The sequence below is a fragment of the Centruroides sculpturatus genome, unplaced genomic scaffold, assembly GCF_000671375.1.
Source record: "Centruroides sculpturatus isolate CEXI.00-Female unplaced genomic scaffold, Cexi_2.0 scaffold860, whole genome shotgun sequence".
Taxonomy (NCBI): domain Eukaryota; kingdom Metazoa; phylum Arthropoda; class Arachnida; order Scorpiones; family Buthidae; genus Centruroides; species Centruroides sculpturatus.
In genome coordinates this window covers 295,123-310,103 of record NW_019385355.1, presented here as the reverse complement: position 1 = coordinate 310,103, position 14,981 = coordinate 295,123, and the positions used below count along the sequence as shown (strand labels likewise).

Genomic DNA, 14,981 nt, shown 5'->3' with positions numbered 1-14,981 from the left:
GATAATTCCGTTTTATATGAATTCCATGTTGTACGAGTCACTTAGATTTTACAAATACGTGAGCCGTTCACAGCCCGGGACACGTATTTGTAAAATCTAAGTGAATTCATGGAACAACATGGAATTCATATAAAACAGAATAATCAACAGTGTTATAGGGGGTCGACTGTTGTACTCGAAAAAGTGATCTTCTTTGGAGCATTGTGGAAAGAATTTCATAAAAATATTCTATAAAAATTTATTTTTAGATTATTTACCATGTTTTCTCAATTCTAATGTGCACTTGATTTTCAAAATGTCAGAACCCAAAAAAAGTTAGCTTGCAAATGTACAGTAATGCATGCACTATATGAATGCAACTGCAAGAAGTTAATGCTTTTTTTTTTAAAGTGTTTTATTTTCATTTTTATAGTGACTCACAATGTCCACATTTTTAAATACATTCATTCATGGTTCCATTATCAGGTATAAAGGATCTACAGACCAATCAATACAAAAAACTTACAGTCAAAATTACCATGTCATCAACATTTTAACAGTGGGATTTCATATCGGTATGCACAAGCATAAAATTTACTAGCTACATAGCTACAGATATTTCAATGTGATAACATTGAAATATCTGTATGGTGTTCAGCATATTACGTAACTCTGTTTAAACACAGCTTCAAAGATTTGTCTATTGACATTATTCACTCAATTTACTATAGTTCAAAAGACCACCAAATTGATTAAAAACCAAATGCCACCATGACATCAATATAGACACATTAATGTCATAATACATCTGAATAGAGTGAAGAGAAAATGACACGAGGGGAGCTGCATTCAGTTGACTGTGTTTGATTCTAATACACACCCCAATTTTTAAGACTAAGAATCCAAAAAAGAAGGCTTGCATTAGAATCAAGAAAACATTGTATTTATCATTTTTATTTTATTTCTAAATAATGTTTGGTTTTAAAATTGGTCTAAATAATTATTAATGAGATTTATACATATAAATTCAATGAAAAGAAATATTTTATAAATACATTTTTTAAAATAAAATATTCTAATAAAAAAATGTTAATTTACTTGAAAACAAAAAATTGTTTTTTTTTTTTATTCGCTAATTTAATTAATTAAAAATTAATATTTATACTTACGAGATGATTCCGTTTGTTGATTTTGGCAATTTTTTGAACCTGAAACAGTGATTAAATTATTAATAAATTAGAATATACTTGCCTGCCATGTGACAGAAAAAACTTTTTAATATTTCTAATAATATTTTAATGTCTAATATATTTTCATGGTATTATATTATGTCTATATTTTTCCATTAAATCTAACCATTTCATTTAATGCAAGAAATAAATTTTACACCAAATTTAATTATTTAAAAAATTGTATAAGTGACAGAATTTCATTAATGTAACAAGTACATTATCTATAAATGTACATTTTAAGAAATAGCAACTGCTTAGTTATCACTGAAAGACAGTTGCAAGTAATGCAACATTCAATACTGGCAATTAAAATTAATATAATGCTGATGGTGGCTGTATGCAGAAGTAAGTAAGTTAGGGCATCAGCCTATTGCTCTGGGGGCCTGGACTTGAATTGAAGCAAGCAGCTCAGAAATTTTTCATGGGTGGAACTATCCTTAATATTTTGAGCCCTATCCTTTACCACCCAGTCACTCCAATGTACACAATTATGAAAAAGGAGTAATTAACATAAATTTATTTGTATCTAATTAGCCAATTAGCAATGTATGAAGCCAATAAACATATATTTTAAACAGAAAATATTTCTCTCTCAAAAGTAGTGTTAGGTCAATTCTGTTGCCAGATTTGGATTCAGCACTATTAAAACTAAAAAAATGCAATGAAAATGTTTGACTGGAGCAGAAAAAAATTTTTTTTGCAGAACAATGTTACCAAGAAAAAGCTGTTGATCTATAAAGAATACAAACAATTTATTTTTAAAAAAACAAAATGTTTCAAACACTACTGGAAAAAATGAACTCAAAACACACCTTAATCCAGTAACAAAAACAAATTTAATAAATTTAATAGTTCAATTATTAAATTTGTTTCTTGTTACTGTATTAAGGAGTTAATTTTAAACACTATACATATTTTCAGAAATACCTGTTATCATCATTAAAATAATACTAAAATAGAAACCAAAAGAAGTTGAATAATTTAATGAAAACTAAGTTACTATATTTTTTGTAAATTTTTCAATATGGGCATCTCCAGAAAAAACTTTCATAGAAAACTAGCATCTATTTAATTAACTGCTAGACACATGAAAAAAAAACCTGGAAAACTCCATGCAGCCAGCATGATGGTCAAGCTTGAACCCATGACCTTGAGCAATTAACACTACCAGTGTTAAGTGGTTTTTATGCACTTCGTCACTGGTGAATACAAAGAAATAATTTCAATATATAATTTGTTAATTAATGCCTAATCATATAGTAAATATAAATTCTAATCTGTTAATTTGTACAGTTTGTTGAAGTACTGTGTAATAAACATTATTACCATTGGAAACTTTCATAATCATTGATTTGAACCACAACACTTTTTTTATAATTCACAGTCTTGAAATTTTAAGCAAGCTGTTAAATATGCATTCTATTATTTTTATCAAAATATTAAAAACTAAGTAAATTGTAAAATGTCTTTGTAATTTATTTTAAAATTAACGCCTATTTAATTATTTGTAATATATAATTTTTTTTCCTTCTTTAAAAATTTCACTATGTATGTGCAAATATACAATTACTTATATAATAATCTATTTGTATAAAATATATATTTATCTGCGTTTTTATTGGAGCTCACTTAAACTGAACAGTTTTTCTGATACTATCAGACAACCAAGCTCATTGTAAGGATATACATAACGACATTGATTGTTCAAAAGTACTGGAAAAATTGTTGTGCAATTTAAGTGAGCTCCAATAAAGCAGATTTTTGTTGTAATTTTAAAAATTTGGAGTTGGTTATATTATTTTATAAATATTGTATTTAATTAATAAATTAACAAACAAAAATGAACTTAAAGAATAGTTAAACATTTAACTATTTAACTATTATACAATTTAAATATACTATTATACTATTTAAATATTTAACTATTATATTAATAGTTAAATATTTCAATATTTAACTATTATACTAATTTAAATATTTATTTTATTTTTTAGAATATTTAATATTATACTAATAATTACAATTCCAATTATGTTTTAGTTATAATTTTTTATTTAATAATATGAGCTTCTTAAAACAACTTACGAATATCAGTGACTGATGATTGATTTTCAAATTTCTTAATTTCTAAAAAATAATAAATAGTAGATTATTTCAAACTTTAATAATTTAGATTATATAATATTTTATATTAGATAAAATCAAGAAATAAAAGGACCATTATTCATGTTCATACTGCATTAATTCTATATGTTAATTTCTCATTTGTTTTATCTGAAATAAATCTTTTCATTTTAAACCCCTGGCAAAAAGTATTTGAAAATGATGTGAGAAAATAAAAATTGTTTAGTCTAAGCTAATTTTACAAGAAAATAAAAATGCAATATTCAAAACAAAAATACACATTTTGTTCACTGTTATTAAGTGTTAATCATTTTAATTTCAAATGAATAAACCATACCATTTTCTCAAAGAATTTTTACATAAAGCAGTATTGTAAAAAAGTTAATTGCTGGACTTGTCAGGCTATGTCTGGACTATTAATTTAAGTAACTAACGATATAATTAGAATGCATATAGAAGAATGCTGAGAATCTCTTGGATGGAGCATCAAACAAATTGCTCCAACTGAAAATCAAAGCACGCCTTACTACTAAAATATATCAATCGTACCTTCATTTCTTGGGAGATATCTCCAGATGCAAAAATGGATTTGAGAAATAAATTCTAGAAGAGAAGATCAATGGCAAATGTCCTAAAGACAGATTTCGGATTAGGTGGGCAGATCAAGTAATGATGATTACAGGACATACAATGTATGAAGCCATCCAAATGGCACAACACCATGAACAGTGGAAAAATACAATTAAAGCCATCAATTTGTAATATCACCATGCCCTTCAGTGATATTACAAATTGATTATGGCTAAGAAGAACAACTGTATAATTTAATCTAAAGGTAGGTAATTAAGCCTCAAAAATGATATTTTTAACACATTTTATATATAGACTAGCAGACCCCGCCACGCGTTGTTGTGGCTCAAAATGTATCTATTATAAATGTATAACACTTCCCTCATGGGGGAAAATTTTTCGAAAAATCCCATTTTAGTGTACATTCTCTTGACATACCCTATTAAAATGCAATCAAATATTCAAAAAACCCACATCTAAAATAGTATAGATAGAAGCAAAGTTCTTCATGGTAAGCCTTAATCCTGTCCATCTCCCCCCAGTGGGGGGAATTTTGACATGTATATTATATAACAGACATAAGCAAATGCAGCTCTTTTTGAATTACATGTGACTCTTGCTGAAAGTGTTAATTTCTGCTTTTTATTATTATTTTTACAATTTTATTTCCACAATTTTGTGAAAATATGTTTATTAAAAAATTCAATATTTGTTTTATATTATATAATAAAATTATGGTACAGAATAAAAAAAGTACAAAACTGCAGCTCCCATGCATTTTGCAAAATTTACATTTCGGCTTCCACTGAACTCTTGCTTGCCCATCCGTTATATAAAAACACGTGTGTATTCAAATACAACATTGTGTCAATATTTCAAAGGAATCGGTAGGAACAAACAAACATTAGATTTTTATTTATATAAATAGATAGAAGATAATCTGCTTTAGTTCATCCTCAGAGAAAAGAAAACTTAGGTCATTGTATTCACAGAGTTAGCGCCATCTGTTGGACATAAAAGACTTAATCCTAGATGATATCTTTTAATTTATATGAATGTTTAACGAAATAATATACAGCCTATGTCCATCCTGAAGGTCCATTCTAAATATTGGTGAAAGAATTTTTGAAATCGAATGAGTAGTTTTGGAGATTACCTCTTACATCCAAACTTACAAACTTTACCTCTTTATAATATTAGTATAGACAATGATTTAGAAACTAAATCACTGTGGTAGACTTTATATCATATAAATTCAGAAAATCTACTGTGTTCCACTTAAGACTATCAAATAGTAAATCCAAGTTTGTCTTATAACAGAGATTAAAACAGACTTTGTTGTAAAACAAACATGGGTTTACCATTTGATAATCTTAGTTGGAACACCAGTGGGTTTTCTGAATTTATATACATTTTATATTTTTATACAGTGGTACCTCAGGATACGAAATTAATCCGTTCCGAAACTGAGATCGTATCATGAAAATGTCGTAAGGTGAATCATTTTTCCCCATACAATTACACGTAAAACCAAATAATTCGTTCCAACGCGAAAAACATACTCAAATTAAAGCCAAGTAATACATTTAAAAAAATAACTGTAGTAAGAAAAACAAATGAAAAATGCAAACTAATGTAACGTCGTATGGTGAGTTTTTGTTCGTATCGTGGAGCAAAAATATGTTCGAATTTCATGTCGTATCCTGAAAATTTCGTATGCTGGGGCGTTCGTAACCTGAGGTACCACTGTATATAAATTTCTTAAAAACTTCAATAGGAAACTGTTAAATAAAACAATGTGTTGTCCATGTATAAATTTTGAATGTACATTACTTTAAGTCAAATGATCAATATTATGAAGTGTGAAAAGTATAAAAAAATAATATTTCAATACATAATTAAAAAAAAATATATGAAAATTTGAAGTTTGTTTAGAAGATCATCTACACCTCAATTTACAGATCATGTTGTACAGATAAGTGTATAAATATTATTATTTTTGCAGGTATAATTAGTCATTATACTTAGCAAAATCTTATCATCATATCACAGTCTTATAGACAAAAATGTAGAGGACAATAACATACAATAAGAAAAACCCATTGAAAGCCTGAATTTAAATCATATTTAATATGTTGGCAATATGCATAAGACCAAAAGTTATCAAGATCAATGTCACCAACAATGTTGATAAGTTTCATAAATATTGCTAGATGATGACTACTCATTCTGAAAAATCTGTTAAAAAAGGTCACAAATGAGTCTATATTCAAGAATCAACAAAGATTAAATACATCAATTATTTGCAACTTTATATTCAAGAAGAAGAAAATTCATATTAAAGTGAAAAACATTCTTTTCACATTACAGTTACATTCATAGTACTTCATAGTACTATTTCTTCAATTCTTTTTTCATTAATGCTATTTCTTAATTTTCTGAAAAAATATTTCTAATCTTTTAAATAAATTTTAAATGTCAGATGCATAGATGATTAAAGTTTCAGTTGGTGATATCAAATTCTTAAAATGTTCTTTTTATAACATTACATCTTTCAGAAATTAGTTATGACTTATTATGAACTATATTCATTACTATACTTTGTTCAATAAAATATAAATTTTAAAAAGTCATATTTAATAAGTAATTAATTTCTTCTGTTGTTTATTAGTGTGGGAACCTGGTCTGGGTAGAGAACGTTTGTTCAAAAAGAATGTTACAAAAGAATAACTTCTGAAATTCACATCTGGATGTTGCAATTATATTTTTTTCAATGCTCAGTAACCAAAAATGAAAATACACAAAGGGGAGAACCCCCATGTAAAAAGGAAACAATTCCAGGAAGACTTCATCAGCAGCTAGCATAGGTCAACTTTCTAACCTGGGAGAGTTTCAACTTACACTTTCTCAGTTGGAAATGATGCCTTTCCTGTGACCTTTTGACATCTCTAATGTAATATGCTGTTTTAATATACCAGGGAATGGCCGATTCCAGGAGTTGTCACCTGTTCCTCCAACTGTTTAGTACGGTGCCTTATCCAACCAACGGATACTTCACTTACTGAGTACTTCCTCACCTGTCATAATGCATTCCAAAGATGCCGTCTCCTGTGATTAAGAACTTTCCTACAACAATCCTGAACGAATCAACCTCCTCCAGGCAAGAGCATCAGACCACCTTTGAGTACCATCAACCCCAGGTATTTAGCAACTTGTGATCAATTGTAAACTCTCTCCCTTGCACTTAATGACTTGCTATTATTGTCCTAAAGTTCTAAATTGTTTGAAGACTCTTGTCAGAGGTGAATAATTCTTTGTATAAATAAACAAGTATTGGTAACTAACAAACACAACACCTTATTAATCCCAGCAATATTTAATAAGAATAATAACGTTTGACTGTTTTAAACAGCCTTCATCAGTTCAACTGATAAAGGCTGTTAACAGTCGAAAACGTTATTATTCTTATTAAATATTGCTGGGATTAATAAGGTGCTGTGTTTGTTAGTTATACATTATCCAGTAAGTTCTTTATTTATCTAACAAGTATTGGTTTTATTTAACCTATAGTAGTGCACCTTCTTCCCATCACATCTCTAAACTTACTCTATCCCAAGCCTAACCTTCTACATGTGTAACTGCTTGCATGAAGCAACAACCTAACAGCATGGTGGTTTCTGTGTGTTCCCCAAAAGGTGCAGTGGTATCAATCCTGACTTAGGCATCACTGATGTGGTACCAACCTTTCAATCATATTAGATTTACAAATAACCAATAAAATTAAATTTTCTTAAACTTATGAAGTGCATTATTACTACTCCTTCAAATAATTATATTTGTTTAAAACAAGAAACGTAGATTAACTGACATTTTTGTCCTTTTTATCTACACACAATATTATCCACCATTACATAAGTGAACTGAACAAAAACTATCATCACTTTCATGACATTACCATTATAGCCTAAGACTGATATTTTAAAAATCAAAACTGTCATACCCTCAGAAAAAATTTTACTTCATATTACTGAACAGACATACTTTCATTGAAGCATATTTACAAAATGGGACACTGAGGTGTCCTGACCAACCCCTCAATACACAATGGGATAAAAGACATTAAAACAGGACTGTTGCACCAAAAGCAAGACATCTGGTCATATAAATTTATCTTAATTAAAGTAGCATTTGAATAAAATTTACATTATTATTAATTATCTTTCAAGTTAAACTATAACAGTACAACAAAATTTTATTTTTTAAAACAGTTTCTATTCTAAAATAAATTTAAATAATTTTAAAGAAATTAAAGTTTTTCAAAATTATTGTGTAAGCATTCATGTTAATAATGCTCTGTCATTAAGAGAAATTAAATTCACAGAAATACTCTATTTAGCTTATATTATACAATATAATATAATATAATATAATATAATACAATATAATATAATACAATATAATATAAGCTTATATTATAGCTTATATTATATTATATTATATTATACACACAAACTTATTCAGGAGCTATAAATGAAAATTATCAAACTGCCTTTGATCCAAATAATACAAATGAAATATAAGAGACTGAAATTAAATAAATATACAGTAAGACACCGCTTAATACAGGGGATGCATTCCTAGACGACAAAGTGCTAAACAAAACAGTGTTAGATGAGGTCATTTTAACATAGAGTAAATAGGGATAGGGGAACACACAACCAAAAATAAACAGATTTTACTTTAATTTTAAGTTATTTTTATATTAATTTGTATAGTAATATGTTAAATAACACACAAACATATTCACACAGAAATGTATAATAATATATTAATTAGATCATTTTTTCTATATTAATAGTTCATTTTTTGTTACGAAGGTCCCGACTTTTCTGAAATTCTTGTTTTTTTGCAATAATGTCACAAAATTTCATTTGTTGCCTTTTCTTTCTTTAAGCAAATGTCGGTAGCAGAAGATTGCATCCAAAATGCCTCATTTTGTTTTTGCACTCCTTTCAAAATCTGGATCATTTGCTACAATTTGATCAATGATTTGGGTTATCATTACCAAACTTTTAGTAAGGAAATCTGTAGAGAAATTCTTTGGGTTCTTCGTTTTAGAATCACAATTTTCCAGTTCTACATGAATTCCTTGTTCTACCAGTTCTTCAAGGTAGTCATTGGTAAGGCTCTCACCAGAAACCTGCAGTATCTCCTCAATATCCTGCTTGTCTACATCTCCTACTCCTTCTGTATCAATTAGGTTGACAATTTGGTCACCCTAACGATACAGCTAGGCTCTTATCATAAATTCTTGGATACCTTCAGCCATAACTTCTTCCACACTTCATTCGTGCATTTATCAGTTAATTCTACCCAAGTGAGCCAATATTGTCTATGGCATCCATGATGTTATATTTTTTCCAAAATTGCACCAAAGAAAGAAAGTACACCTTTTTGCCACCTTTGACTGATTGGTTCATGTTCATAAATAATTTTATTATGTACGAATCAATAAAATGCCACGATAATTTAAATTAGTTTTTTTTTAGAGCAGATACAGCATTATATCAAATCAGCATTAAGCAAGGCAGCGTTAAGTGGGGTCTTACTGTATTAATGATTATAAACAGTTCTTTTTTGTTTTGTAATTCATAACTTACTTCTTCATGTTTGTAGTTTAAATATAGTTTTATTTGACAATCAAAATACTAATGTAATAGTAAAACCTGAAACTGAAGAACACTTTTTTTGATCTCTGTCTTCACTGATTTGATATCCCAACAAAAATATTGACTTTGTAATAGATTTTTTCATTTGCATAAAGTAAATAATGGTCCTTTAACTTCATGATTACATATGTTAACAATTAAAATTATTAAAATGGTAATATGTATTATTTACCTTCCTGAATACTGCTGAAATCATTGTTTTCATCAGGTGGGAGTTCAATATGAATGCCACCCGTCAGATCGTATTGCACCCGTTCTATTTGCTTACGTGCTTGCCCCAGAATTAAATTTCCCTGAAGAGTAAAAATTCTAATAATGAAACTTGCGAATAAAATTAATTAAAAGGATAAAAATAAATCAAACCTGATCTTTCATCTTCAAAGCTGCTCTATAAAATACAGTATCTTTTGCATTGTAAGTCATACAATTACTAATAATTAACTGAAAATCTGCTTCAAAATCTTCTAATGTAAAATATTTGTGTGATTTTAATTTTTGTCTCATTGTTGAAAAATCCATAGGTTGTTTAATATAATCTAAATAATCAGGAACCTTTAAGAAAAAAATGCAAAATTTTATATTATTATTAATGTATAAATATATTGTTATTGTATAATATTGTAAATAAATTTGCTTCTATAATATTTTACTTCAGTTAAATACAGTCAACTAATATGATCATTCAAGGAGATCAAGATAATTTCAAATTGACAAAAATTTTAATTATATCGTTTAAAAAATTAAACAAGTTCTTAATATGCAATAGTATTCCATATTAAATCAGTGCTGGAAAAAGGTTGGTGTAGGATTCTGTTTGGTATAACTAAAATAATTGAATGAATCTTTAATGCATCACATTCTAATCAAAAATATATTTGATTATTGGGCTGCAATTTGAAAAACTTGTAATCTATAAATTTCCACTGTTGTCCATCCGTCTTTCCTTAATTTCAAGAATGGAGTTAGATAGATGAAAACCAAGACCAGATATGGAAAACTTACCCCAATTAACTATATATGAACTTCTGACTTCTGATGCAAACCGGAAGTCACATTATTTCAATTCAAAAACTTTTTCCCAGTTAATAGATGACAGGCATGACTTTATTGTTAAAGGAAAATTTTATATGATGAACAGGGCGAGCCACTACTAATTTGAAGTGGAAAGCATATATTTTAAATTTAATTAATTAATCATATTTTTATATGATTAAAAATTGCAGTCCAGCATTGCAACAATGTCACAGTAAATAATTGTTTTAGTTATACATTCAATTGGTTTTTGATTACTGAAAGTGACCTAAGCTGTGCCAAAAATGTAAAATTTTAATAAACTTAGAATTAGTTTTTTTAAACAAGCAATGTTTCATTTCAATTGTAATAAATATAATGTCTTAAAATTTAACTTTTTTTTTACAGGATACAAACTTACAATAAATTGATTTCTATAAAAAAAAATATAAAAATAAATTTCAAATTTTGAAATACGACTGACTAATTATTTGAAAACATGAAGATTTGTTTACCAGATTTAAATCTGGTAGACAAAATTACCATAAAACCATAAAAACAATCTGTCAGATGAAAAATATAAAATATCAATCATTCAACAAGGTACCCAATGTAAACGAAAATTCACTGCAAAAATTTTCAAACTCCCCAGAGTTCAAAAATGTTTTTGGTGAATTTTCGTTTTGTTTTTTCTTTGAACACCAGTCATCAGTTCATAGAAGATGTTGTTGACTATTCCCTGGTGTTGTGTTGGTTTTTACTATCAATCATTCAAGAACTATTCCAATATTCTATCAGTTAAACTAGCTTAACACAATTATTTTAGATAGTTCTGGAAATTTTGTGATAGTAATATTGTAACAGAGTTCAATGCTGCCTCAATAGAAAATATTGGGATGCCTGATTTTGTTTATCATCATCTATGGAAATGAATTATTTTGATTCAGAAATTCCTTCAACATAAAAATAAAATTTAGTCAAGAAGAAAAAATCCCATTAATTCCAGCATAAAACTTCTTATTAATAAAAATTTTAACTTCATTAAAAACTTTTCAGACTACATTATATTGAATATTAGAACAGTCCAAAAAATACAAATGGAACACAGTATTAAATTTAAAATATATGGGACATGTTCCATCCATCAACATTCTTTGGACAGTTCTAATATTCAATATATTGTAATCTGAAGAAAGCCTTTTAATAAAGTAAAAAACATTAGTGATGATAAGTTTTATTGCTGAAGTTTATGGTGTTTTTATTTTTCTAGTTTTAAATATAATTCAGTTTTGTATTTAATTCATAATGAAATAATTTCTCATTATTAATTATATTTCAAATTGAATGCAATACTGACAAAATAACTATATGAAAAACTAATATGCAAAGAATGCAATTAGCATCAGGCTAATCTGAGAAAAACAATTAGAGCTCTACAAAGAAATTACCAATTAGTTTGATTTTTCAATAATCTGATATATGACAAATCATTCTTTTGCACAGAGTAATGATTAAATTTTGATAATAAATTTTGACCAACAAATAGTATGTGACTTTAAATCTGTTTTGATTGTCGTAAGTATTCTGATTAATGAAAAAAGTAGAAGATACTTTTTTTTTTTTTTAATAGATTCAGCTACTAAAGTATCTTCTACAAAAAAAGTAACATAATTTCAAGCCCTAATTATATTTTAATTGTTTAGAATATCATGAGGATTTATCAAATATTTTCAACTTTTCATTAAATATTTTTAAAATACAAAAATGTTACAATTACCTCTTTGAGATCAACTGGTTGTGCAAATATATTTCCCGAATCTTTTTCTTGCAGTTGATCAAGAACATTTTTCAAAAATATAACGAAAGGCTGTAATTCCATTTCTGTTGTTATTTGATGTGCTTTTATCTATTTAACAATTTTTTAATTATTAAACATTAAAAGTAATAACTATTTTAAAAAATTGTAATTAAATATTTAAAAAATAGATGTTTACATATTCTTTTTTTAATTTCTCCCGTTTCCTTATAAGCTCTATAAGAAGTCTTGCTCTTTCCAAATCTTGACGTAACCTTTGCCAATATTTCAGTTGCTCACCAAGAGTACTAGATGCCTTATCACCATCTTTCTGTATACATATATAATAATAAAATTACAAATAGAAATACAGTTTCTTTAAAAAAATATATAAAATATTTAAAATTCTGTAAGACATTTTTATACCATTATACAGATTCAAAAACAATTAATAGTAAATTGAGCAATTTTATTCTGTAAATTCTCATTTCATACTTATAGCATAATCAAAATATTTAAAACACTAATTCAGTTTATGAAATACATTAAATTTAGACAGTTTAAAATTTATTCCACTAATAATTGATTAAGACAAATTAGCAGGTACTAAAAATTCAAAGTGATGAATAATTACCAATTTCAAATCTGAAGGAAGCTATCAAGAATAATTAGATAATTACTATTTGAAACTAAGTATTCTTTGAAAAGAAAGCATAAAAATATTTTACATGACTGATTATTTATACAAAAACTTCTGTTTTAAATATAAATCTTTTTATTACTTTTTTAAATTTAAATGCAAATTGCTTTATCTTACAATTTCAAATTTTATTTAATAATAAATTATTTTTACATAATCAACATTAGTCAGTCATATAACTCACAAATTGATATATTACTATTATAAAAACGATATATAGATTTGTGATCAGATCAGTATGTAGTTTATGAGATAGAAACAATTCTGTTACAAACAAGTACTTTCAATCCTTTTAAAAGGACTAAAATACACAATAAATACAAGAAAATTAAAGGTGTATTATATATTTACTGTAAATATTCCAGTTAATTTAATTACTTATGAAAGCAGTATCTCATAATCTACATATTTTTTTTACACTCCTCAAAAGTGAAATTGCCATACCACAAAGGAATGTGCATAGCCACCCGCAAATTGCAGGACCAGTAAAAGGTGAGAGAAATATGCAAATGACTAAGTTTCAGTATGCATCAGGTCATGTGGTACCCAGTTTTTGGCTGTAAAAACCAGCAGTCAACTCAGACCACAAATGCTATCAGCAATGGTTTGCGGCTGCCAATCTTTTGAAGAAGTGTAGAAAATGCCTTAGAGACGATAACAAGCTAATACCACCAGTTAATGACTGGGGAACAAAATCTTATCCTGGGGCTGTGCAACAACCTCAGTTTGTGGATGCACACAGTTACTATGCATGTTGGGCAAGACATGAGTATCATCCAGTGATGTGTGACACAATGGACGCAGGAATATCTGCAAACATGCCAAAGAGAGAATGGATCACATTGGTACGCGACTGAGAGCACAAACTGACAGATTTGCCAAACAGCCCACCGGATCCATTTGCCACGATACATCATCCAGAGTCACCTGTTGACATCAACAGATGCATCTGTGTCCACCCAAATCATTAGCAACAGGTTGCATGATGTCAGGCTGCACACAAGGCAACCAGCAACAGGGTGTGCCATCAGGGCTACATGCCTGGTGTTGTGGTGCTGTCAATGCAACTGGACCACTGAATGGCATCAGGTATTGTTTACAGATGAATCCCACTTCTGTCTGTGGATGGCTGAGGACAAGTGTACGAGTATCCCGGAGAATGCTAAATACTAGCACTTTTTGGCAAGCATCACACTAACCCCACATCAGGCATCAGGATTTTGGGAAGACATGATTTTTGATCAGCAGACAGCTCTGTTGCACATTTCTGGTATTCTGACAGAGAACCAGTATGTCACACAAATTGTGAGGCCTGTGGTTTGGCCACTGGCCACAAGGCTGCATCTGAAACACTGTTCCAGCAAGACAATGCCCAACCACACATAGCACAACAAACTCTCACCATCCTGAATAGAATTCACATCCTTCCCTGACCAGCGGCTTTGCTGAATCTCTCTCCCATTAAACCTGTGGGACTTCATTTGATGTGAGGTGCACTGGAGACCACCGCCAAATACCGTAGATGACATAAACACCATAGTGGATGCAGCTTGGCAAGGGATGCCTCTGGCAACCATTAATCATTTCATTGATAGTATGATTCACCTTATAGTGGCCTATATAGCTGCTTGTGGGGACCATATTTGTTACTGAAAACAGTTGTCTGTAGCTACAATCATCGCTAAACCCGATGTAATAGCTAATCTCCAAACGTACGCCATAAATCCATCGGGCTAGTTTTATGGCTAATTACTATATTAATTACATAACGAATTTGGTACTAGAGGTAAGCGTTAGGCGCCATCTCTTATTAATATTAATAATTATAAATAAATTAATTA

General features: G+C 28.5%; 1 protein-coding gene across 1 annotated transcript in view; it reads right to left on the bottom strand.

The window, feature by feature from the left end:
• LOC111638030 (peregrin-like) overlaps positions 1–14,981 on the bottom strand; it is a gene marked incomplete at its 3' end in the record, with an annotated part of 161,357 nt that overhangs the window by 71,762 nt on the left and 74,614 nt on the right. Inside the window, exons 8-14 of the mRNA XM_023383654.1 lie at positions 13,075–13,095; positions 12,640–12,771; positions 12,423–12,551; positions 9,998–10,186; positions 9,807–9,927; positions 3,297–3,338; positions 1,149–1,187 (exon numbers count right to left, since the gene is read on the bottom strand). Of these exons, the coding sequence (XP_023239422.1) occupies positions 1,149–1,187; positions 3,297–3,338; positions 9,807–9,927; positions 9,998–10,186; positions 12,423–12,551; positions 12,640–12,771; positions 13,075–13,095 (673 nt within the window). The remainder of the gene's footprint in view (positions 1–1,148; positions 1,188–3,296; positions 3,339–9,806; positions 9,928–9,997; positions 10,187–12,422; positions 12,552–12,639; positions 12,772–13,074; positions 13,096–14,981) is intronic.